The sequence below is a fragment of the Spermophilus citellus genome (assembly GCF_964194105.1).
Source record: "Spermophilus citellus genome assembly, chromosome: 18".
Lineage (NCBI taxonomy): Eukaryota > Metazoa > Chordata > Mammalia > Rodentia > Sciuridae > Spermophilus > Spermophilus citellus.
Genome location: NC_138200.1, coordinates 68188384 through 68212731, shown reverse-complemented (window position 1 = coordinate 68212731; position 24348 = coordinate 68188384). Strand labels below are relative to the sequence as shown.

Here is a 24348-nt window from a genome sequence, read left to right as displayed (position 1 = left end):
ACTGGTCCCTCCCCAGCATCCCCCCGTCTTCCCTGAGGACCGCCATGCTGCCTGGGGTAGAGAGCAGCAGGTCCCAGGCCAGCAGGAGGTTCTGCGCCTGGGTTCGCAGCTGTGCCTGGCTGGTTTCCATGGTGTGCCTCCTGCCCTCTGGTGGCCAGCCCTACTGCCTCATTCCCAGGAAAGCAGGTGGATAGCCACGTGGGCTCCCAGGAAAGTGGCTGGAGGGTGGCCTCAGGTGGGGACCTTAGAATAGTTCCTCTGGGAATTGACTGGGTATGACTATTCCCACAGAGGCCTTTAGGGGGCAGTCTCTGCCAACAAAGCCCAGGAGAGCTGGGCCCCGCCGGTCTGCCTTCTGGCTGGCAGCTCATGGGGCTGTGCTTCCCTGTGCCCAGCTTGGCCAGGGAAGGAGTGCTGCTGGCTTCAGGAGCAGCAGCCTGTGCCTAGACTGGGGCTCCCTGGGCCCATCAAAGCCATGACCGCCACCAGTGCCTGGCTGGGGCTCCCAAGGCCCAGCACCACCCAGCGCAGGCCACCTTGTCAGCATGGCCACTGGAAGGAGCCTTAGCCTTCCCAGGTGGCCACACCTGGCCAGAGCCCCATTGCACAGACTGCAGGAGGGGTGGGTCAGAGGGTGCTGACTGGCTCATGCCCCAGGCAGGCCCACAGCTGCCTGTCCTCTGCCGGCACCCAGCCCTGGTGCCCAGGGCTCCTTCTAGCTGGTCTCTCCAGGCCCCAAGAATGTCTTTTGGTGAGGAGGATGGGACAGGGGAGACAGGCTAATGGGGGCAGGGTGCTGGCCTGGGTCCTGGAGTTGAGGGCAGGCAGAGCCAGGTGCAGCACTGCCCCAGGGAGGGAGCTCTGCTTCTGCTGGGCATGCTGCAGATGACCCCCAGGACAGTGCTCGAGCCCCAGCTCTGGACAGGAAGAGCTGAGGGAAGGTGAGGATGGGCAGGCTTGCTGCAGTCCTCCTCAGGCCTTGCCCCTTCTCCAGGGGGGAAACCCGGCCCTGCCCAGTCCCACAACACCTGCAGGCACAGCTAGGTTTGGACTTGGCCCCCCAGCTCAGCAGGGCCAGTCAGCACTGTAGCTGTCCACCTGTCAGCCAGCCTGGGCTTCCCAGAAGCCCTGGGAGCGGTCCCCCCGGGACGGGGAGGAGAGGAAGGGAGCATGTCTTCCCCAGAGGACAGAGGTCAGCCCAGCCTCCCTGGGGTCGTTTAGGACCAAGGGGGATCTTCATGGGACGGCAGCTCCCCTGCCTGCAGGAGTGTCCCTCAGGGTGCTGGGCTGTGGCCTGAATGTCTGGGTTTCCCTTTAAGGGCCAGCCCAGGCAGAGCCAAGTGACCCCACCTTCCGGAAGGCTTCTGGGAGGGAGGGAAGCTCCACATGATACCAACCCTTCCTGTGGATCTCTGCGTTGGCTTCGGCCTCTGTCGGGGCCTGGGGCAGTGTCCTCAGCCAGCAGGCCTCATCCACCAGAAGCAGGGTCAGGGCCGGGCCCTGGGGAGAGCAGGGATGGATGGGCTCAGCCAGGGAGGGCCACTGGGGCTCCCCGAGACAGGCTCCACTGTGCCTGGTGTGGCCAGGCTGTGGGGCTTCGTGTTGTGGGCGGTGAGTGGCTTGGCAGCTGATGGACCTGTGGCCCACATCCTGTGTCCCACAGCAGTATGTCCACTGCTGGGACTCAGAGCCACAGCAGGGAGCAGCAGCTGTAGTTGGGTGCTGGGTCCTTTCGGAAACCAAGGCCCAGGTCAAGCAGCATGCCCCAGGTCACACAGCCAGTGAAGGGCAAAGCCTGAATTGCACCGAGATCTGTTCCCACCATGCCCACCGCCTGGGCATCCTACGCCCACATGCCCCTGCATCCTCCAGATGAGCTCTGGACTGAGGACATGAGCCCAGAGTGCAGCTTCCCAGAGACCGACTGACCCTACTGTGGGCTGCCCCTGTTGCAGAGTGGGGAGCAGAGAAGGGCTACCTTTGTCCCTGTCCCTGAGACTGGCTGGCTGCTCAGGCCCAAGGCCAGTGGTGTCATTTGGGTTAGCCCTGGGTCCACCTGGTCTATCTCCTGGGAAGCAGTCCCCGTCTCCTCTGCGGCCTGCTCTGGGCTGGCCTCTCTTCCTGCACCCTTGCCCCCAGCTCCAGGGCAGAGAAGGCCCAGGCCCATCCTGTGCTGAAAGAGGGCCAGGGTGGGGCAGGTGGCCCTGGTCATGCATGAAGGGTGAGGCGCAGAGCCCCAGCGGGCAGGGGTGGGGCCTGTCTCCTGCACGCTGGGCCTCAGCTCCAGGCTGCCCTTGCTGTCTGCAGTGGTCCAGTTCCGCCGGGGGCCTGAGGACCATGGTGCACTCCACACACGCCTTCCTGTCAGCCCTCTCACTCCGTTTTATTCACATAAACACCTTTTAATCAGAACTAGGGGCACCTGGAAGGCCTCTGCTTGACCTGTCCATCTGGGGCACCCGTGTCTGTGAGACAGCTGGCCACAGCGCCCAGCAGGAAGGATGAGCCTGAGGCTGGGGTGGGAGGTGGGTGGTGACTGCCAGTTCCTCGGCAGCCCCTGCACCTCCCTGCCTGGTCTTCCTCTGACCCCGGGCCTGGCTGCTCACTCTGCCTCAGAGCCAGGCGGCAGGTCCAGTCCAGGCTCACCCCCCCCCCCCCCCCCGCAGCCCAGGGCCACTGCTCTGGACCACCTCTGCTCAGCTCTTCATGTGGCCTGCAGGGAGCTGGCAAGATAGGGCCTGCCGGGACAAGGCCCAGCAAGGTTGGGGCGGGAGGGCCAGGTGGCTTCTGCGTCACCTGCATGCTGCCACGTGGCAGTCCTGGAGCAAGAGGGGGTGGAGGTAAATCGGCCAGTGGGCTGGGGAGAGCCCTGGCCTGGGAGGGGAGTCCCACAGCCTTAGCTGGAGCCAGACTGTGGCCTTGGCTTTCCATCTGGAAATGGGGTAACACCTGACCCTCTCCTGGAGCTGCCGTGAACCCTGAGAGGGCCCTGAGCCCTGGCCTGCTCTGGGCCGGACAGCCTGCTGCTGGCCACTGCCCTCCTGCCTTGACTCAGTTTCCCCAGGGACGCTGGGAAGCAGGATCTGAGTGCAGCCCTCTGAGCAGTGCCTGCCTGGGTCACGGCAGTACGTGGGCTCCGGCGGCCCTGCTGCTGGCTTCCCTTGGACCAGGAGGACCAAGCAGTCGTGGCAGCGCCTCTGGGTAGGACTGTCAGGTCAGGGCCAGGCAGTGATCTCCAGATGTCCACTGGGTGTCTTCTACCACAGGTCTTGCTGCAGGCAAGCTGGAGAGCAGAGGGCACCCTACCCAGGTGCTCGGTGCTCGGGGCTGCACACCCGCTGCGTCTCTGTCACTTAGCAGAGGCACCTATGAGGGCTGGGAGCAGACCCCAGGGCCGTGGCAGGTGGATGGGGAGCAGAGGCACCTGTGAAGGCTGGGAGCGGACCCCAGGACCGTGGCAGGTGGATGGGCACACAGACTGGGGAACTCCGCTCGGGCGCCCTGCTGCGCGGGTCTGGGCTCTGGCGGGCGGGCGCTGGGGCTGGCCCTCCTTGTCTTGGCCTTCTGAGTCTCTAATGAATATTAATGAGTGGAGGAGGGTGAGAAAATTAATCTGCCTGATCCCGCGATGGGTGCTGCCGTAACGATATGAAATCTAATTATTCGTCCCAATATTTCTAAACCCTCAAACTGAGACTGACAGCCTCGCGGTCGGTTTAATGCTTATCGCCCTCAGAAGCAGCGTGTTCACAGCATGATAAAAACGCATGGCTCTGCTGACGCCGCACAACCTGGTTTTCCCGTGGAGGTCTGGGTGCAGGCGGCACCAGGCTCCACCAGGCTCCCGCTGGCACGCTGTGGGTCTGGCCCTGGGGGCGGCTTGAGCAGGGAGGGCCCGGGGACCTTGCCACCCCACCTGTGTGCCACCGCCAGGGGATGGGGTGGCCACCAGTCCCAGGCCAGCCCCGGCCAGCTGCAGCCTGGGCCAAGGCCGACCCCAGGTCAGCCCAAGCTGCCGCCTGCCTTCCCCTCAGCCCCTGGGGCAGCCGGGCTCCTCTGCTGGCTTCAGAGCAGCGCTGGATAGGAGCCTCTCTGGTGCTGAAGGCCCCTCCTGTCCTGCCCTCCCAGGGGCCACGGGGACAAGCTGTGGAGGGGCCTATTCCTAGCTCCCTGGCCTGCTGTGGCCAGAACATGGGAGACGGAGGCTGGACCTTTCCCGCCTCACAGGCTCCTCGCCTGGCCTGGGCCTCCTTAGCCTGGCAGGCGTGTCCAGGGTTGGAGAAGGGCCCCAGGCCTGTCCTGCTTGCTGCCCCTCAGAGTCACTGTCCCATGTGGCTCCCTGGCCAGCCCCACTCCAGCCTGGGATGCCGGTCAGCCACTTTAAATTCCCCAGTGGATCTGAGAACCGTCCTGTTCCCCCAACAAAGAGGTCAGTGTCTCTGCTCTGCAGGCCGATAGCATCGGAAACCCTATCTGCGCCACATCCGCTGTGACCACTTTCTCTGAGGCTGCCCAGCCCTTGCTGTGCCTATCACCAAACCACTGGGAGGGGCTGGGCCGTCCTGGTGGGGCGGCCGGGCCCAGGGGACAGCGCAGCTCATGGAGGGCTGGGGCTCCAACCAGGGCCCGACCGCTACCCTCCAGCCCTCCTCAGGTCCCTCCACCTGCCCCAGATGCTGCTTGTGAGGAGCTGGCTTGCGGGTGAGGGCTGAGGCCTGCGGAGGTGGCCATGCAGGATGAGAACCCAGGGCGTCGAGGCTCTGCTCCCCAGGCCTTGTCATTCAGTCCCCCACTCCACTCAGATGGTCTCCAAGCACCCGCTGTGGCCAGGTGCAGGGGCCACAGGGGACAGGGAGCAGCTGGGGACAGGGAGCTGGAGGCATGGAGTGTGCCTGGCTGTGTGTTGAGATCAGCAGTTGTGCCCTGGGTCCCCACAGGCAGTGAGACGCAGGCCCTGCTCAGTGCTGGGAGGCTTTGGAGGGTGTGGACAGGCTGTGTGCCCCTCTTGCTACCATCCAGTCTCAGCTGCCCGCCCCCTAACTTCCAGCCCTTTTCTTGGGGTAGCCCCTGGGCCCAGGGAGAGAGGCAGCCATAGGTGGCCCGGTGGCCATGGCTGCCCTGGCTCAGGACAGGAGGGCGCTCCCAGTCCTTCACTTGGGTCTCTCTGGGGGTGGGGCAGGAGGTGTCCCAGAGCCGGGGTAGTTTCCAGGCTCCTACTCGTGCAGGTGGGAAACGAGGCCTGGGGCAGGGTGCCCAGGGCCAGCAGGGCCAGCAGCAGGCCTCCTCCTGCCTCTCCATGCCCGATGCTGTGGCAACACTAGGCCCTGCAGGGTCATCCTGTGGAGGGCCACGGTCCTGCCTGGGCTGAGCCGCCTCTGCTACTTGCCAGCTCTGGGGAGTGGGCTGCGTGGGGCCTCCAGAGATGCCCATCTGGAGCCCGTGCACACAGCCTCATTTAGAGAAAGGTCTCTGTGGATGGATGCGCTCAGGATCTCAAGAGAGCATCTTGGATCAGGAGGGCCTAACTCCTGTGCCTGACAGAGGTGGGGAGGGTCAGGGAGAAGGCCACAGAGGCTGTGCAGAGTCCAGGTGATGTGTCCGCAGCCGAGCACCAACTGGGGCCACCAGAAGTTGCAGAGGAGCCTTGGACAGGTCCCCTCAGAGCCCTGGAGGAGCCACCGGTCCCCACCTTGGTCCCTGACTTCTGAGAATAGAACTCTAAGACCCAAGGCTGTGGTGCCTGGGGGGCTTAAGTGGGCATGAGTGTCTGGGCTTTGCCTGGGCAGTGACCCCTGTACCAACCTCCAGGGCCTCCTGTGCAGCCAGGGAAGGCCCTTCAGCCCTAGTGGTGCCCTCAGAGGTCCCAGCCCTATCTCTAGGTGTGGGAGTCTCAGGCCACTGTGGCTTCAAAGGGCATTTCAACCCTCTCTGAACAAACACTGGCCAGAGTCGTGTGGCAGGGGAGTCCACATGGCCACCTCAGTCTCTCCCGCATGGCTTGTCAACGGTCCCAGTGCTGCTCGGTAGCCAGGGCCTTTCCCTGGTCTCACTGAGACCATGGTGCGCTCATGGCTAAAGTGAGTGAACTGTGGACAACAGGATAGACAGACGGGCAGAGCCAGCACAGACCAGGCTGCAGTCAAAGAGTTGGCTCATTAGCTCATCCCCCACCTACCCATTCATCTGACCATCCACCCATCCCAATCCACTCACCTACCCATCCATCCATCATTCGTCCATGTACTCATTTACCTACCCATCCCTGTCCCATCTATCCATCCACCCACCATCCATCCATCCATCCATCCACCAATCCACCATCCATCCACCATCTACTTTCCTCACTATCTGTCCTCCAGCCATCCATCCACTTACCTATTCATCAGCTCATCTACCCACTTATTCATTGTTCATTACCCACTCACCCATGCATTTACATCCATCAACCATTCATCCATCCATCCATCCATGTCTATCCATTCATCATCTATCTATTCACCATCCATCCATCATCCATCCATCCATCATCCACCCATCCACCATCCACCCATCCACCATCCATCCATCTACCCATCCACCATCTACCCATACACCATCCACCCACCATCCACCCATCTACCCATCCACCATCCATCCACCCATCCACCATCCATCCATCCATCCATCCATCATCCACCCACCCATCCATCATCCACCCACCCATCCATCCATCCACCCATCCATCATCCACCCACCCATCCATCCATCCATCCATCCACCCATCCATCATCCACCCATCTACCCATCCACCATCCATCTACCCATCCATCATCCATCATCCATCCATCCATCCATCCACCCATCCATCCACCCATCCATCATCCACCCACCCATCCATCCATCCACCCATCCACCATCCACCCACCCACCCATCCATCCATCCACCCATCCACCATCCACCATCCACCCACCCACCCATCCATCCATCCATCACAAGTGTTCCTTCTATATGTGAATAGGAAGTCTGGAGCTGGCTGGGCCCTGGGTCCTCTTCTCCAGTGCCTGGTTTTGCAGTGGTAGAAACCTCAGCTGGCTCAAGGAAGGGACAGCAAGGTAGACCCCCCCAGCCCCCTCAAGGCACTGTCTCCTTCCTGGGTGCCAGGATGGGAATGTTGGGTGCCAGCACTACGAGGGGAGCCTCCCCCAACTCCTGCCTGCTGTGAGCAGCCCTAACTCCAGCCTGAGTCCAGGGGGAGAGGGTCGTCCTATCCCCTCCGTGCCCGCTCCTCCTCCCTCTCCAGAGAGAGAAGACAAGTGCCCGGCGGCTGATAGGACAATCTGGGGCAGAGGCAATGTCTTCCTAGGGAGGCCCGGGGGAGAGAGCTGGGACCCATCAGCAAAGTACGATAAGGGGCCGCCGAAACGTTAGCAAAAATATTTAGACAATAAATGAAGTATCGGAAAGGCGGGCGTATCTCTCAGAAATCAATCATCCTGCATGGTGTGTCTGGACGCTCGGCGCCAAGGCAGAGATAGGGCCTGCTGGGGAGATAAGGGTTAATCGAGGGTGGATTCTGCAGGAGACAGAGCAGGGAGCTGCTTCCTCTCAGCCCCTCTGCAAGGGCCCAGCGGCGTCTCTGCTTGGCTCCCTGCACTGGACACATCTTGGCCTGGGAGGGCTCCTGCCCTTGGCGGGTCTCGCCAGGCCGACTTGGCCTGGGGCCCAAGGACAACCCTGGAGGGGGCAGGCACCCGGGGAGGTTCCCGTGGGGAGGCTGTCTGGGAACCTGCAGGTCACTGGGTGTTCTCCAGCTCTCCCCCTGCTATTTGATCCTGGTCACTTGGGCAAGCCATGAGCCTCTGGGGACTCAGTTTTGTCATCTGTAAAATGGGGGCAGTGGACCCCTCAGAGGGTAGGGCCACACGTGGATAGCAGGTGGAGTGTGCCTGTCCATCCAGCAAGGGGCGCCCCAGGCCCAGCCTGGCCCTCCTGCCTTTGCCCTGGTCACTGCGTACAGGTTCTCGGGCGCACTGGGAGTGCAGGGGTGGACCCCCAGAGCTTCTGTCCTGCCCCCCCAGCACCACTTCTCAGCACCCCTGTGTCCTGTGGAGCCTGCTCACCTCCACTCAGGCCCAGGGCAGCACCAAGCCTCCTCTCCCACACAGGGCTTCTGCCTGCACAGTGGCAGCCCACGGACGACCCTGCCAGGGGTAGGCACTACCCTGGTTTCTCCCCTCTAAACCGCCTGGGCCCTGGAGGGTGGGCTGCGGTTGGCTACACTGCACAGACGGCTGGCTGTTCGGTCCCCGTCTCCTCCTGAGGCAGGCGGATGGTCCCAAAGGCTGAAAAATGGAGACTCAGGCTGGGCGGGGCCTTCCTGGGATCCGCAGCAGGGACAGCCTGGAGCAGGGACAGCCTGGGTCCCCGGCAGCACCTGTGGCTGAAAGGCTGTGCCGGAGGCTCAGCAGCCTCAGCGGGGCTGCGTGTGAACCTGGAGAGGCCTGGCCCGGCTCTGACCCCCCACTCGGCTGGAGGGGCCGTGAGCAGGGGCCCGGGCTGTGCCCTGTTCTTATTGCCAGACACTGCTGCGCCTGAGTCCCGGAGCCTCCCAGGGCCTCCCCAGGCTGAGATGGCCGTGCTGTCGGGTCAGAGTGGGCACCACAGCAGGGCAGTGTTCTGCTTTCAGGTGCTAGAGACGTCCTGCCCACGCAGCTCCATCCTCGCCTGTAGAGGGCGCCAAGAAGGCCACCTCAGACCCTCAGGACCAAGAAACCCAAGATCCTGTGACACTGGCCAGTCCGTGCCTACCCTGGATCAAGCCACACCTGAGCACCACTCCAGGAAATAAAAAGGGCTCAGGATGTGCCCACGCGCATACACCGGGGCACCGAGCCTGGGCCTGAGGGCTGTGGCTCAGCTCCTAGGCGGCTCCCTGACGCCCATGTGCACAGGTCTGCAGCTGCTGCCCCCTGCTGCCCCTGCTCTTGCCCAGTGCGCTCAGCGAGGGCTGTCTTCCTCAGTTGAGGCACATCTGGAAGGGACCTTGGTGGCCCAGCAAGAGACCAGCCTGACCCACCCTGAACAGGGGGACCTCAGAAGCAGACCCAGCAAACGCGTGGGATGGGGTCTGCCTCAGAAGGCCCCACCAGGCAGGGAGGCCTGTGACCAGGGCACTAGGTGGCGGGTCCCCAGCAGGATCGTCACTGCTGTCAGGAGGAGCCAGGGAGGCTCTGGCCTTGCAGGCCCTGCAGTGTCCCAGTGAGGTGAGGCCCTCCTGCTGCTCCCCGGGATGCCTCCCTGCCAGGGCTGAGGCTGGACCCCGTCCTGACGTCCCAGAAGTCCTGCGTCCCCCCCAGTGCTCCCAGCACCTCAGGTCCCGTCTCCTGACAGGCTCTGCACCCATGGCCAGAGCTCATGGCTGGGTCTGAGCCAGGCCTGGCTCTGGGGGCCGAGGGGCCCACACCCTGGGCTGAACACTGCCCTGAATTCGTGGGTGGGCAGCGGCTCGGTGAGCTGGTCAGGGTGGGCTCCTTACCGATTCTGCGGGCCGGGGGGATGAGGCTCTGGTCTGGATGCTCCCCTGGAACGGGCCCCAGGACAGGCCCTCGGCGAGGCTGAGTCGGGCCTGCACGCACCTCCGCCCGTCCCGCAGCACCAGCTCCAGCTCGTCTGTGGAGAGACGCGGGGTCAGGTGGGCCTGGATGGGTGACGCCAGCGCCTCCCGCTGGGCCACACCCATGTCCGCAGCTCCCAGGCCCCCAAAGCAGCTGGGTTGGGGGACAGAGAGGGAGGGTGGCCGGAGTGGCAGTGACAGTGGCTGGAGCCCGGGGTTCTGGGGCAGCCTGGCCCTGGGGGGACTCCGGAGCCCGGTGGCTGTGGACACAACGGCAGAGAGCCCTGTCAGCCACCTTCGCCGGGGAGGGGCTGCGGGACCCGGCGACACTGCAGGGCCCTGAGGGGCTCAGGGTGGCCTGCGGTGTGCCTGGGCGCAGGGACGGAGGGATCAGGGCTGTGAGGGGAGCTCATCCTGGACCAGCGGGGCCTCGGTCCAATGGAAGGAGCCTCTACCGAGGGGGCAGCTGGCGGCCCCGCAGGGCATGGCCACGAGGGACGGCGCACCAGGACCTGGGAGAGGCCACACGGCTCCCAGAGCCTCTGGGGGGTGCCTGTGCCCTGAGCCTGCGGCTTCTGGCCTCCAGAGGCGAGGGACGTGAGAGGGACATTTTTGCCGTCTTCACCTCACATTGCTCAGGGGTGGGTGGCCACAGGACGCTCACATGCCTGGCTGCGCCTACCCTCCCTGAGCCTTGGCCTCCTGGCTGGACAAGACTGTGGTGGCCACTCCCTTGGCGGGCGGTGCCTCCCTGGCCGGCCACCTCATGCCTCACCTGCCACGGGGTGGCCAGGTCCACGGAGGCCTCACATGGCCCGGCCCAGTCCCCGGGCCCAAGTGCCGCGGCGGCCCGGCTTCCTGGAGCCCCTGGCAGCTGCGGCCTTAATGGGCGCGATCATCAGGTAGCTGCTGCCTAATGGCAGAGATAAGGTGCAAATATGCCAGGAGGCCCGAGGGACCGTCCACTGGGCCTTTGTCTTCCTGGGGCCAGATAAGATGGCAGCGGCCCAGCACCCGGAGGGAGGGGCCCCCTTATCAGTGCGAGGAGAGAAGAGCCAGGGGCTGGAGGGGCCTCCAGGTGGGCTCTACTCTGCTCATGCGGCCCGCCCCAGCCTCCACCAGCCCACCCAGGACGCCAGGGGCCTGGCCTCTACAGACTTGGCACAGAGTGGACACTAGAATGGGCATCGTCAGGGTTGGGAGGAAGCCTGGACAGTGCCGTGTGGTCTCAGAGGAGCACATTATCCCTGCACTGATGAGGAAACTGAGGCCCTGAGAGGCCCCCGGATGGCAGTGGGTCCAGGTCTACCCAACACCTGACTGCAGGTGGCCCACGCTGTCCCTGGGTCGACAGCTGGGGCTCGGCCCCTGTCCTGGCTATATCTATGTCTCTGGTCCCCACCGGCCGGCCATCAGGGGACCCAAGGGGGGCTCACAGGTGCCCACTTGCCCATCAGTCTGTACAGCCCCCCCCTCCGCCCAGTGAAGCACCCGTGTCCCCGGGCCCTGCTGGGGCCCCGCAGGGACAAGCAAAAGAGTCCCCACAACTCAGCATGTGAGGAGCGAGGCAGCTGGCCCAGGTCACCCAAGGGGGAGGTGTGGACAGTTCAGTCCCCTCTCCCAGCCTGCAGTGTCCACGGGCCCCTGCCTGTCACACCGCGGCCAGGAGAGGGCCCTGGGCCTGTCTTGCCCAGCCTGGTGGGGAAGTGCAGGAGGCAGAGCCGGGGCCCCGCCTGCCACTCTGCCTAATCGGAGCCTTCGGCCATGGCCAGCCTCCCAGATAGCAGTGTGGCCAGCGTCTCCCACGGTGGCTGCCCCGCTTCCCGGGTATCAGCCCCACCAGAGAGGGCTGGTGCTGATAAAGACAGCAGTTCCCCCGGTCTGGGCAGGACCCGTACTCACGGCTTGCTGGGGCCAGTAGAGGACAGGGGTCCTGTGGAGCCTAGCTCGTGGGGCTGGGGACCTACACTGGTCATCACCATGCCCACCTCCCTGGCCAGGGTCCAGATGGGCCATCTGAAGGCTGTGCATTGAAACGTCACCTCCTGTGGGTGGCCGCAGGGCCACATAGGCACCTGGACGGTGAGGTGAGCACAGTGGCCTCAGCCTCAGCTCATCCCAGGGCCTTGTGCAGGGACAGCCCCTGCCACTGTCCAGAGGCCTTGGTGATGTTCAACGTCCCGTGCTCAGACTACCTCTCTGTCCCCTCAGTCCTTCCCCAGCCCGCCTCATCCAAGACACGGTCCAGCCGTGAGAGCCCCATGGCTCCCGGTGCAACCCTTCCCAGACAGAGGCCACGCTGCATCTGGACAGTGGGGCTGGCCGAGGCCGCAAGCTCCCGGCAGCTGGCACCTTGTGGGGCTCAGTCTCAGGCTGAGGACGAGCTGGGGACAGGAGCCGCCTGGGGGGAGCTGGCGGAAGACTAGTGGGCACAGATGGCCAGTGACCCCAGGGGCCCGAGGAATGACTGCAGCTCAGAAGGTGCGTGGGGCTCACGCAAGTCGCAGCCTCATGGGGCCACAGCCAGTGACTGGACGCCTGTCCCCCGATACCCCAGCTGAAGACCAGGCAATGCCTCTGCCCAGGAGTGCCCGTCCTGCCACAATCCCTGGCGAGTGAGTGCCTGGCCTGACTTATGGAGAAGAGGGGCTCAGAGAGGACAAGCAACCAGCCCCAGGGTGCTCAGCAGGTGTGGGGATTTGAACCAGAGCCCCAACCCCGCTCACAGCCAGGACTCCATACCCACTGCCAGGCACTGTGCTGTCTTGTGGCTGTCCCCTCGGTTTCCCCATCTGCAGACTGGCCTCCTCTGAGGTGGCCCAGCCTGTGCTGCCCACGGGGGGCTGGACCCCCACTCCAGGCGCAGCACCAGGACAGGGCTGATTCACACAGATGGACAGTGTCCCTCACGATCCCAGAACTGCCCTGGGCTGGGCTCCAGTCTGCCCCGCCAGCATCTTCCCGGAACCGAGGGAGAGGTTGCAGGCTTTGTATGTTGATGTGACGTCCGCGTCCTGGGTCTCCAGCCCTGATGACACCCGGGACTGTGGAGCCCAAGACAGGCAGCTCCCTGGCCAAGCAGGGAGCCCTGGGCAGGGCCGGGCAGGACAAGCAGGAGGCTGCAGCGGGTCCTGCCTCGCGGGCTGGTGCCCGTGTATGCTCCGCCCGAGCCTCCCCTCGCCCCTGCACAGGCTGGCGTCCCCGGGGGTCGCCTGGCTGCCAGGTTGGGCACACGCGTCCTATCACCCCAGACACACGGTGGGTAAAGCCTGGGGTTCCTCTGCTGTGACCTTGGGCCACTGGGTCCTGTCCCTAGGGCCGGAGAGCCCTGATGCCGCTGCTCCACAGCACACACACAGTTCCCAGCCCTGGGGCTGCCCGCTTCCCATGGGCACGGCAGCGGCTGTGGGAGGCCCAGAGAGTGCCAGCAAGTGGCTTATGGTCAGGTAGCCAGGAGTGGACCAGTCGGACAAGACCACTGCGCACTCAGCCCACCCTCCTCCCGGGCCTCCCCCCCGCCCCCCCCCCCGCCTCCTCGTCCCAGGCCTCCTCCCCCGGGCCTCCTCGTCCCTGCTGGCGGCTTGCAGGCTGTGGGTGAGCTTGGGCTCCCTCCTGTACCTGCTGGGCCCTCTCTGCTGCTGGAATCGGGCTCTTGAGCACAAAGTCCAGCTGCCTGAAGCCCCCGCCCTGAACAGTGGGCTCTGTGGTCGGCATGTGGGTGCCCACCGGTGCCCAGTTATCTAATCGGCCATCACCCCTGCCCGCCCCGCCCTGTGGCCCGCAGGCCAGCTGGGGAGTGGCCCTATCTCAGGGATCGCACTGTTTGCCTTTGATAGAAGTCAGAAAAAGAAAGAAAAAGGAGTGTGGGGGAGGGAGGAAAGTCCCAGGCTGGCAAGGTTCTAGAAGACTCTGGGTGTGGGCAGAGTGGGCATGCCTGGGAGGCCAGCAGGCAGACTGTGTGGACCCCAAGGACACCGGCCTCCACCCCGAACAAACATGAAAGCAAGGCCCAGAAAGGGCAAGCGACTCCCTAAGGCTACACAGCAGACTGGGAGGTGGGGATCCGCTGGGCTGAGTGCTCCCTGGATCAAACCACACCTGAGCACCATGTCAGGATACGAAAGGGGCCTGCACTGGATTCCAGTTCTGTCCCTGTGGCCACAGCACCTCTGGAGAGGCCCTGCCCATTGCAGGCCACAAGCTCCAGAGTAACTATTGGGAGCAGCACAGTGTGGGAGGATATGGGGAGAGTGGCCATGTCCCCTGCTCTCCACTGAAGGCCTGTAGAGAGGCCAAGGACTTTCCCGAGGTTGTGCGTCCAGCAGGAAGCAAGCAGAACGGAGCCCAGGCCTGCTGGCCCCAACCCAGTGAGTGGGCGAGGAGGCTGCTCCGCGGCCCCCCACTCAGAGCTTCTGAGCTGGGCGCAGGGGCGCGAGCGAGCCGGGCAGCGGTGGGGCCCAGGTGGAGGGCCTGATGTGACCGCTCGGCAGAGTATAGGATGTGGGAACTGCTGGCCCCCCATCGGAGCACCAGCAAGGGAGACCCTCCAAGGCAGGGACTGGCCCTCGGAGAGCCCGGTTCCCACCCTGTCCCCAGGGGCCTGGAGTGCTGGCGGGAGGGTCTGTGTTGCCCGCCGACTGCATGTAAACACGGGTCAGCGGTCATCACTGAGACTCTGACCTTCATGCCATTTAGGATTCTAGCTGAGCTGGGAAACTGGACCCTGGGCTCCCGTAGGCCATGAGAGGCCTGGAGCCCAGGACAGTGCACGTCCTGCCCACCTGCTGTGCTGACCATCACGTGGGCATGCCTCATTCAGTGGTCAGTCTTGGTCACTATTATCAAGAGCTGGGTGCTGTGGACATGACCATGGACAGCCCACTACTGGACACAGTGCCCCTCTGCAGCGCCAACTGTGGCTCTCACCTGCCCGCCCACCCGGCCAGGACTGCTCAGTGTCTGCACCCTCTGGGCTGGGCACTGCCCTGGGTGGAGCCGGCAGGTGGGTGACATTCTGGGAACCGATGGCTGCAAGATGGTGCGCAGTGGTGCTAGGGCTGTGGGTGGAGGTGCAGCGCTTGCCACGGCCTGGGCTGGGAGGGCTGGCCCACAAGGTGCTGCCTGGACGCGGGAGCCTCGGCAGCCCGGTCCTGCCTGTGTCCAAGGAGCAGTGAATCCTGTCTCAGGGTTCCAAGTGTGGGCACCTCCATGGGGCACTGGGAGCCCTGTCTCCCTCTGTCTCCTGTCTGCCCCCTGGCTGTGCTTGGGGTCGGGCAGCTGGCTGGGCGCGAGGGCCTGGGCCTGTCCCTCTGCTCTGCCCACCCCCAGCCCTGGGAGCTGCAGAGGCTGAGCTTCCCGGGCCCAGCCTCCTGCTCACGCGGCCCAGGAGGGGCAGGTTCGCCGTCAAGCTGCCCGTCACGGGCATCGTGGGGCAGCAGGCAGGAGGCTTGGCCAGGGTCTGGGGCCACTGGAGTCTGCGGCAGATGGTCTGCAGGGCGGGGGCCCGGGCTCTTCCCGCCCTGTTGCCTGTGAACCCTCCGAAGCCCCAAGGCACCGGGGGCCAGTATCGATTTCTGACGCGACACCAGCCTGTGATATCGGCTGAACCCTGGCCCCGGTGAACGGCAGAGCGGGGTCCACCTGGGCTGAGCCGGCTGCACAGGGCAGGGCTGCTCCCTGACCGGGGACTGCAGGGGGCAGGTGGGGCAAGGCCCTAGCTCCCTCCAGAGGGGCCTGCTGGGCAGTGGGCCTTGCTGAGGTCCCTCGCCCTGACTGGGGTGGGACGTGGCCCCAGACACCTCCACAGCCCAGGGCAGCTGGTCCAGCAGGAGGAGTCTCAGGGCCCACAGACCTGCGGCCCTGCACGGCCCCCTGGGCTCTGAGGCCTGGCCCTGGGCTGGGTGCGGGTGTGAGAGGAAGTGCTACTCCGTTCTCTGGCCGTTACCAGCCGGAGGGCCCAGCCCCTGCCCTGTGGGCCCATGTCCCTTCCTCTCCTTCGGCCCATCCTGGCCAGCCTGCCCTGTGCCCAGTGCTGGTCAGGGCAACCTGCTGCTCTGCTCACTTGCCCTCTGGGCCATTGCCTCTAAATGGGCAGGAGAGTGGGCTTGAGGGCCAGTGAGGGTCTGGTCAGTGGCCAGAGGTTCCAGGAACACTCCTGCCGCTCTGAGGAGGGTTACGGTGCTCCCAGACCCCACAGCATGGGCTGGTCACTGGGCTCTGCCAGGGGAGGGTCCAGCAGAGTGTGTCTGGGGAGCAGACTCTGGGGGACCAGGGCCTCTTCTCTGGGAAGAGCCATCCTGGTTCCAGAGGAGCAGGTGGCTACTTTCATGGCCTTAGCTCAATCAAGATGAAGAGATGGAGGGTCAGCGAGGACCTGACCACTTGGTAAGACGGGTGATTGGGAGCTCAAACCCAGGTTCCCCACAGGGCTGTCCTTCCTTGAGAGGGACTGGGAAGAAGGACACCCAGGTGTGAGCAGGTCACTATCTGGGAAGGGGGTGGCCTGGAGGGCCTGAAAGATGGGTCCCGCCCCAGGCCCCGCCTGCTGTGCCTCTGCTAGGAACCTCAGGGGTCCCTGGGGTCCCCCAGATGGAGCATCCTGCCCGCCTGTCCCGCAGAGCCGGGTGGTGGCCACTCCCCAAGGCCCTGAACCAGGAGCAGGGCGCTGCTCCCACCCCTTAGCCTGCCCTGCGGGCAGCAGCCTAGTGCTGGCCAGAGCAGGGGCCTGTCCTTTCAGCCCACAGGGCTGAGTCCTTGGGGGGGCCGTGGGCGAGGAACTGGCCACAGGCACAGGGTGGCCACGGGGGCAGGAGGCCCAGGGAGGGGCTTCCAGGTCCTTCCTGTCCTCTCGCAGAAATTTTGCGGGATGAGAAGAAGGCAAAGCATCCTCCCTGTCTCCATCGGGACAGGCTGCCAGGTCACCCTGCGCTGTCCACGGCCAGTCGTGTTTCAGGGTAGACTCCTGGAAGTCTGGGGCAGGTCCTGAGCTCAGGCAGTCAAGTGCGGGCGGTCACTGGACCATGTGGCCAGGACGGGGTTGGGAATCCCACTGCACCTGCCCGAGGTGAGGGACAGGCCGAGACTCCGCGGCTCTGGGGACCGGGACGGCCAGCTGGGCAGGGGTGGGCAGGCCCCGCGAGACATAGTAAGTCTGTGATAGCATCTCGCCTCGTCTCAGGCCCTTTCGTGCAGGATATGACCAGCCCTCGAGCTGATGGCGGACCCTTTGTCCCATCTCTGGGGACCGATCTTATCAGTGGAATCCACGGTCATCGTAATGGAAAAACGCAGGGAGGAAATCAAAAGTTACGTGGAGAGGGAGGAGCAATAAATAGACAAACAGAGCGTCCTGCGGCGGGCCGGCCGGGGCCTCAGAGGGCACCGCCGAGCCCTGGGAGGTGGTGGGCAGCTCCTGGGCCCAGTCCACGCACCAGCCTGCCCCCAGGGCTAGCTCGAGACACATGCCACTGGCATGAGGGCAGTGCTGCTGTGACTGGGCAGGGTGGAGAAGGAGCCGGACCTGGGGACCTGGGACCTGGGGACAGAGCCGAGCTCCTCCAGGGAGGGCCGCCTGCGCCCACTGGGAGGAGGCCGAGGTGTTGTGGGGCCCAGCACAGCCCGGGCAGCCAGGACCTGACCTGAGCCCAGATGGGGAGGGTGCCCCACGTGTGACCCCACACGGACCAGGAGACCGGAGCCTGGCCTGCACAGCAGACCACAGGTCTGCAGGACATGAGGGGCGGCTGGAGGCAGGTCTGCGGGGCCAGGGCCCACGAGCGAGCCTGGCAACCTGCCACTGGCAGTAACGGTGCTGGCCACGGTGACCCTGCAGGGACAGCCGGGCCTGAGGACAGAAGCACAGTGGCCGCGTGGGGGTGGGGGCTGGGCCACTGAGGTGCTACACTAGTGGCCGCAGCAGGGGCAGCTCACGGAGGGCACAGGGATGGTGCTGGTGGCACCGTGGGTGCAGTGGGGGGTGGTTTCCAGCTGGGTCCCATCTGTGCCCATCTTACTCCAGAAGCCACGACCTCGGAGGGGTGAGAGACACCCCCGGCCTCAGCCTGGGGACAGCAGGGGACAGCAGGGGTGTCTGGAGCACAGCAGCGAGGCTCCCCCAGGCGGGGCCGGCCTGTGCACTGTCTGGGCCTGCTGTGGGGACAGCTGGCTGGGCAGGAAGTGGTGGGAGGGCGGAGGAGGAAGCAGCTTGATTAGCGCCCGTGGCCAAGATAGGCCGCCCTGGCCACAGATAGTGGCTCCGGAGGTGGGTGAGGTCAGCAGGCCACCACGGCACGCAGCCAGGCCAGGCCTCTGCCACAGATATGCTCCCTGCTGGGCGTCCAGCTGTCCATTCACCCTGTCTGCATGGTGTCTACAGAGAGCCCCTTGGGACTGGGCCTGTCGGGATGGTGGTCAGGTCCTGGGGGAGGCCTGGGTCTCCTCAGTGCTGCTGCCAGGCCTCAGTGCTCTCCAGTCTCTGGGCCTCCCTGTCCCTGGCCTGTCCCATGGCAGCCAGTGGACCCTCCCCTGAGCGAACGTGCCGGCTCCCTCTGCCTGTCTCCCTGCCTGGCTTTCGGAGCCTGCTGCCCCAGCTCTGCCCGTGGGCGGCTCCCCGGGTGTCGGTGGCCTCCCCGGCCTGCCGAGCCCTCATGCAGCGCGGAGGCCCCGGGCGGTCCTGCTCCCCTGGCCCAGGGTGCCCTTCCCTGCGACCGTGGGCTGCAGTGTCCTGGCATCCTGGACGGGGCTGCCCACCTGAGCGCCCTGAGTGGCAGTGTGGGGGACAGTGAGGGGTCTGGCCGGGGACCTGGCCCTTCCCACAGGCCCTGGACCCTGAGGCCCAAACGCCCTTGTTGAGGGCGGAGATGGAAGTTGGCTCCAGGGCTTAGGCAGCTGGCTGTCCAGCACCCCTGACCTACCTGGCCGAAGCCTGTGGCCTCTGAACTCTGATCCAAGAGCACAGGCGGCATGAGGCCCTGGCCTGAGCTGCCGTCCCTCTTTACCCTGCCCTCGGACTCTGCCAGGCATCCTGTCACTGGCAGGATGGCCTTTCCAGCTGGACGCCGGCCCGTTGGTCACCCTCCCACGCACAGCAGGGGATCCTGGGGGCCCGTCTGTGTGGCCAACGGACCACACGGCCCTCTGGCCTGTGTCCCCTGCGCACCCGGAGGCGGGCCCTCTGTTCTCCCTGCCCCCAGGGCGTGTGCCCCGCATCTGGGTGAGGAAGTGCAGGCTGCAGGACAGGGTCCCTCCCAGCTTCTCAGTTTGCTGGGCCTGAAAGGCGTCAGGGCAGGCACCAACCGCCAAGGGTCTACGAGGAACAGGACTCTCCAGGGGGATTCAGAGTGGGTGGGGGCCTGGGGACCCTCGGGACACCCAGGAGAGGTGGCTCCCCGTCCAGCTGCAGGGCTTGGTCTCTGCAGCTGACCCCAGGCTGACCCCTGTCATCTGCCAGCGCCCCCTCCCCCACCTGTTAATCTAAGACAAATAGGTCTATCGCCGGCAACGCCAGGCCCGAGATAACAAAATAGCTGAAATGATTTTTCCCACCCACACATGCTGGCCAGCATATCGGCCCATCTCCCGGGCTGTCCATCAGGACAGGCCGTCCTGCCTCAGCCGCCCGCTGCCCGATAAGGAGCCTTGAGGTTCACATAGAGACTCAGGGCCTGTGAGATTAGTCAGCCGGGCACAGCCCAGATAACGAGCCCGACGCCCAGCTCACGCTCCACAGGAGGTTCCCAGCCTCCAGCAGCCAGGGACCCCGGGAGGGGGTCAGGACTGGGCCTGGGCAGGAAATGGACAGCAGACTCCTCTGGCCCATAGGACTGCACCTTTGCCCTGGACCCCAGATGCTCTGGCCCTGGCCCCTTCTCCAGAGGCAGCTGACCAATGCCCCCAAAGCCCTTCAGAATCTTCACTTTATAGCCAAGAACTCAAGGCCTCAGTGGGGGGCAGCTCTGCAGCAGAGCACCTGGTCAGTGTGTGCAGGCCCTGGTTCCATCTCCAGCCCCATGAAGGAAAATCAGAACACGAGGTTCATCCTTGCTGTGCAGTCCCAAGCCCCGACCTCCCCATTTCTCCCATCCCCACCTGGCCTCTGAGGCTCCAGCCGCACCGTGCCATTTGAACCTCAGGCCCTTTGCATATGCTGGCTCTTGCACAAATGCCTACCCCACTCCAATCTGTCCTTGGGGCATGGGCTTAGAGATGGGGGTTGGGGCCCTCTTATGGTGCTACTATCTACCACAAATCACACTTGGCCTGACCTCAGGCATCCCCTCTGCTGACCACGGTTCCCAGGGACAGTTGCCTTCCCACCTCTGCCTTTAGGGTTGGGCTGGAGCCAGACAAAAAGCATCTCTTCGGGTCCGGCCAGTGCGGCCCGAGTGGCCCAGGCCCTCAGAGGGCCTGGTGGAAGGGACATGCCGCCCGTTCCATCTCTCCTCAACCCTGCCCAGCCCAAGCCCATGGAGTCTGGGGGAGCCCCCGCCTCAGCTCTGGGGAGCCCCGCTCTGCACCCCCTCCTCAGGGAGGCTCTCGCTACGGGCCCAAGGTCATGGCCAGCCCTGGCCAGCTGGGTCCTGCTCAGAGACGCAGCCATCTCCCACCTGTTGACCACACCCTTTCCAGGGTCCGTTTCTCAAGGGCCAGGCAGGAGACCCCCCACCCTCATCAGGCCTCTGTGCTGACCCAGGGCAGCGGGCCACTGCAGGGTGCTCAGGTGGCTCTCCCAGGGCCTGCCCCTCATGTCCAGAGAACCCTGGCACGAGAGCTCTATCTAGGGATGGCCAAGGGGATCTTCCTGGGTCAGGTGATGCGTCCCCAGAGCCAACACTCTGGGCATGGAGTGGGCATGTGGACACTTAGGACGTGTGCACCTGCACTGCATTCTGCCCGACCTCAGGGTGGACCACACATCCGAGTACCTTCCTACAGGCCCTGCCCACCTCGAGGCTCTGCCCAAGTTCTGTGAACACGGACAGAGGCTCCCAGGAAGGGGCTCGCGGGCTGCGGGGACCCTTGCCGAGGCCCTGGCCACCCAACTCCTCCTGGGCCCTCCAAGTGCCACCTGGCAGAGTTGGCAGGGATCCCGTGGGTTTCCCTACGCCTATCCAGCTCCTCTGCTGAGGCCTCAGCTGACCTTCCCACATGGGAGTCAGGGCCAGAGCAGGAAGGAGGCTCGGCCAGCACAGGTGGGGGGCGGGGGCACAGTCTGGGACCTCCGGGCCACACCAGGGACCTGGCCAGGCCTATTCCCTGAGTCCCCTGCCCCTGGTCCAATGCAACTGGTGGAGGAGGGTGGCCAGTCACAGTCCCACCTGAGGCTGGGAGAAGATCCTGGACCTCTGGGCCTGGCCCTGCTGGCCCCAGCCCCTTCATCTGCTATTGGACCAGGCCAAGAGATAACAAGTACTGCCTCAAGACAGAAGGCAAGCAAAGGCCAAGGTGGTGAGGGTCAAGGTGGTGTGGGCCAAGGTGGTGAGGGCCAAGGTGGTGAGGAACAAGGTGGTGAGGACCAAGGTGGTGAGGGCCAAGGTGGTGAGGGCCAAGGTGTTGAGGACCAAGGTGGTAAGGACTAAGGTGGTCAGGGTCAGGATGGTCAGGGCCAAGGTGGTGAGGGCCAAGGTGGTGAGGACCAAGGTGGTGAGGGCCAAGGTGGTGAGGACTAAGGTGGTCAGGGCCAAGGTGGTGAGGACCAAGGTGGTGAGGACCAAGGTGGTGAGGACCCAGGTGGTGAGGGCCAAGGTGGTGAGGACCAAGGTGGTGAGGACCAAGGTGGTGAGGACTAAGGTGGTCAGGGTCAGGATGGTCAGGGCCAAGGTGGTGAGGGCCAAGGTGGTGAGGACCAAGGTGGTGAGGACCAAGGTGTTGAGGACCAAGGTGGTGAGGACCAAGGTGGTGAGGACCAAGGTGGTGAGGACTAAGGTGGTCAGGGCCAAGGTGGTGAGGACCAAGGTGGTGAGGACCAAGGTGGTGAGGACCAAGGTGGTGAGGGCCAAGGTGGTGAGGACTAAGGTGGTGAGGGCCAAGGTGGTGAGGACTAAGGTGGTGAGGACCAAGGTGGTGAGGACTAAGGTGGTGAGGACCAAGGTGGTGAGGGCCAAGGTGGTGAGGACTAAGGTGGTGAGGACCAAGGTGGTGAGGACTAAGGTGGTGAGGACTAAGGTGGTGAGGACCAAGGTGGTGAGGACTAAGGTGGTGAGGACCAAGGTGGTGAGGACTAAGGTGGTGAGGACCAAGGTGGTGAGGACTAAGGTGGTGAGGACCAAGGTGGTGAGGACCAAGGTGGTGAGGACCAAGGTGGTCAGGGTCAGGATGGTGAGGGCCAAGGTGGTGAGGACCAAGGTGGTGAGGACCAAGGTGGTGAGGACCAAGGTGGTCAGGGCCAAGGTGGTCAGGGCCAAGGTGGTGAGGACCAAGGTGGTGAGGACCAAGGTGGTGAGGGCCAAGGTGGTGAGGACCAAGGTGGTGAGGACCCAGGTGGTGAGGGCCAAGGTGGTGAGGACCAAGGTGGTGAGGACCAAGGTGGTGAGGACTAAGGTGGTCAGGGTCAGGATGGTCAGGGCCAAGGTGGTGAGGGCCAAGGTGGTGAGGACCAAGGTGGTGAGGACCAAGGTGTTGAGGACCAAGGTGGTGAGGACCAAGGTGGTGAGGACCAAGGTGGTGAGGACTAAGGTGGTCAGGGCCAAGGTGGTGAGGACCAAGGTGGTGAGGACCAAGGTGGTGAGGACCAAGGTGGTGAGGGCCAAGGTGGTGAGGACCAAGGTGGTGAGGGCCAAGGTGGTGAGGACTAAGGTGGTGAGGACCAAGGTGGTGAGGACCAAGGTGGTGAGGACCAAGGTGGTGAGGACTAAGGTGGTGAGGACCAAGGTGGTGAGGACCAAGGTGGTGAGGACCAAGGTGGTCAGGGTCAGGATGGTGAGGGCCAAGGTGGTGAGGACCAAGGTGGTGAGGACCAAGGTGGTGAGGACCAAGGTGGTCAGGGCCAAGGTGGTGAGGACCAAGGTGGTGAGGACCAAGGTGGTGAGGGCCAAGGTGGTGAGGACCAAGGTGGTGAGGACCAAGGTGGTGAGGACCAAGGTGGTGAGGGCCAAGGTGGTGAGGGCCAAGGTGGTGAGGGCCAAGGTGGTGAGGACTAAGGTGGTGAGGGCCAAGGTGGTGAGGGCCAAGGTGGTGAGGACCAAGGTGGTGAGGACCAAGGTGGTGAGGACCAAGGTGGTGAGGGCCAAAGTGGTGAGGACCAAGGTGGTGAGGACCAAGGTGGTGAGGACCAAGGTGGTGAGGGCCAAGGTGGTGAGGGCTAAGGTGGTGAGGACCAAGGTGGTGAGGACCAAGGTGGTGAGGACCAAGGTGTTGAGGACTAAGGTGGTGAGGACTAAGGTGGTGAGGGCCAAGGTGGTGAGGGCCAAGGTGGTGAGGGCCAAGGTGGTGAGGGCCAAGGTGGTGAGGACCAAGGTGGTGAGGACTAAGGTGTTGAGGGCCAAGGTGGTGAGGACTAAGGTGGTGAGGGCCAAGGTGGTGAGGGCCAAGGTGGTGAGGACTAAGGTGGTGAGGGCCAAGGTGGTGAGGACCAAGGTGGTGAGGACCAAGGTGGTGAGGACCAAGGTGGTGAGGACTAAGGTGTTGAGGACTAAGGTGGTGAGGACTAAGGTGGTGAGGGCCAAGGTGGTGAGGGCCAAGGTGGTGAGGACCAAGGTGGTGAGGACCAAGGTGGTGAGGACCCAGGTGGTGAGGACCAAGGTGGTCAGGGCCAAGGTGGTCAGGGCCAAGGTGGTCAGGGTCAGGATGGTCAGGGCCAAGGTGGTGAGGACTAAGGTGGTCAGGGCCAAGGTGGTGAGGACCGAGGTGGTGAGGACCAAGGTGGTGAGGACCAAGGTGGTGAGGAACAAGGTGGTGAGGACCAAGGTGGTGAGGGCCAAGGTGGTGAGGGCCAAGGTGGTGAGGACTAAGGTGGACAGGGCCAAGGTGGTGAGGGCCAAGGTGGTGAGGAACAAGGTGGTGTGGGCCAAGGTGGTGAGGGCCAAGGTGGTGAGGAACAAGGTGGTGAGGACCAAGGTGGTGAGGGCCAAGGTGGTGAGGGCCAAGGTGGTGAGGACTAAGGTGGACAGGGCCAAGGTGGTGAGGGCCAAGGTGGTGAGGACCAAGGTGGTGAGGGCCAAGGTGGTGAGGGCCAAGGTGGTGAGGACCAAGGTGGTGAGGAACAAGGTGGTGAGGGCCAAGGTGGTGAGGACTAAGGTGGACAGGGCCAAGGTGGTGAGGGCCAAGGTGGTGAGGGCCAAGGTGGTGTGGGCCAAGGTGGTGAGGGCCAAGGTGGTGAGGAACAAGGTGGTGAGGGCCAAGGTGGTGAGGGCCAAGGTGGTGAGGACCAAGGTGGTGAGGACCAAGGTGGTGAGGGCCAAGGTGGTGAGGACTAAGGTGGTCAGGGCCAAGGTGGTGAGGACCAAGGTGGTGAGGACCAAGGTGGTGAGGACTAAGGTGGTCAGGGCCAAGGTGGTGAGGACCAAGGTGGTGAGGGCCAAGGTGGTGAGGACCAAGGTGGTGAGGACCAAGGTGGTGAGGGCCAAGGTGGTGAGGACTAAGGTGGTCAGGGCCAAGGTGGTGAGGACCAAGGTGGTGAGGACCAAGGTGGTGAGGACCAAGGTGGTGAGGGCCAAGGTGGTGAGGACTAAGGTGGTGAGGACCAAGGTGGTGAGGGCCAAGGTGGTGAGGGCCAAGGTGGTGAGGGCCAAGGTGGTGAGGACCAAGGTGGTGAGGACCA

General features: G+C 64.3%; 1 protein-coding gene across 1 annotated transcript in view; it reads right to left on the bottom strand.

Annotated features, from left to right (window-relative positions):
* ZFPM1 (zinc finger protein, FOG family member 1) overlaps positions 1 to 24348 on the bottom strand; it is a 58213-nt gene that overhangs the window by 4819 nt on the left and 29046 nt on the right. Inside the window, exons 4-5 of the mRNA XM_081275888.1 lie at positions 9516 to 9649; positions 1398 to 1500 (exon numbers count right to left, since the gene is read on the bottom strand). Of these exons, the coding sequence (XP_081132014.1) occupies positions 1398 to 1500; positions 9516 to 9649 (237 nt within the window). The remainder of the gene's footprint in view (positions 1 to 1397; positions 1501 to 9515; positions 9650 to 24348) is intronic.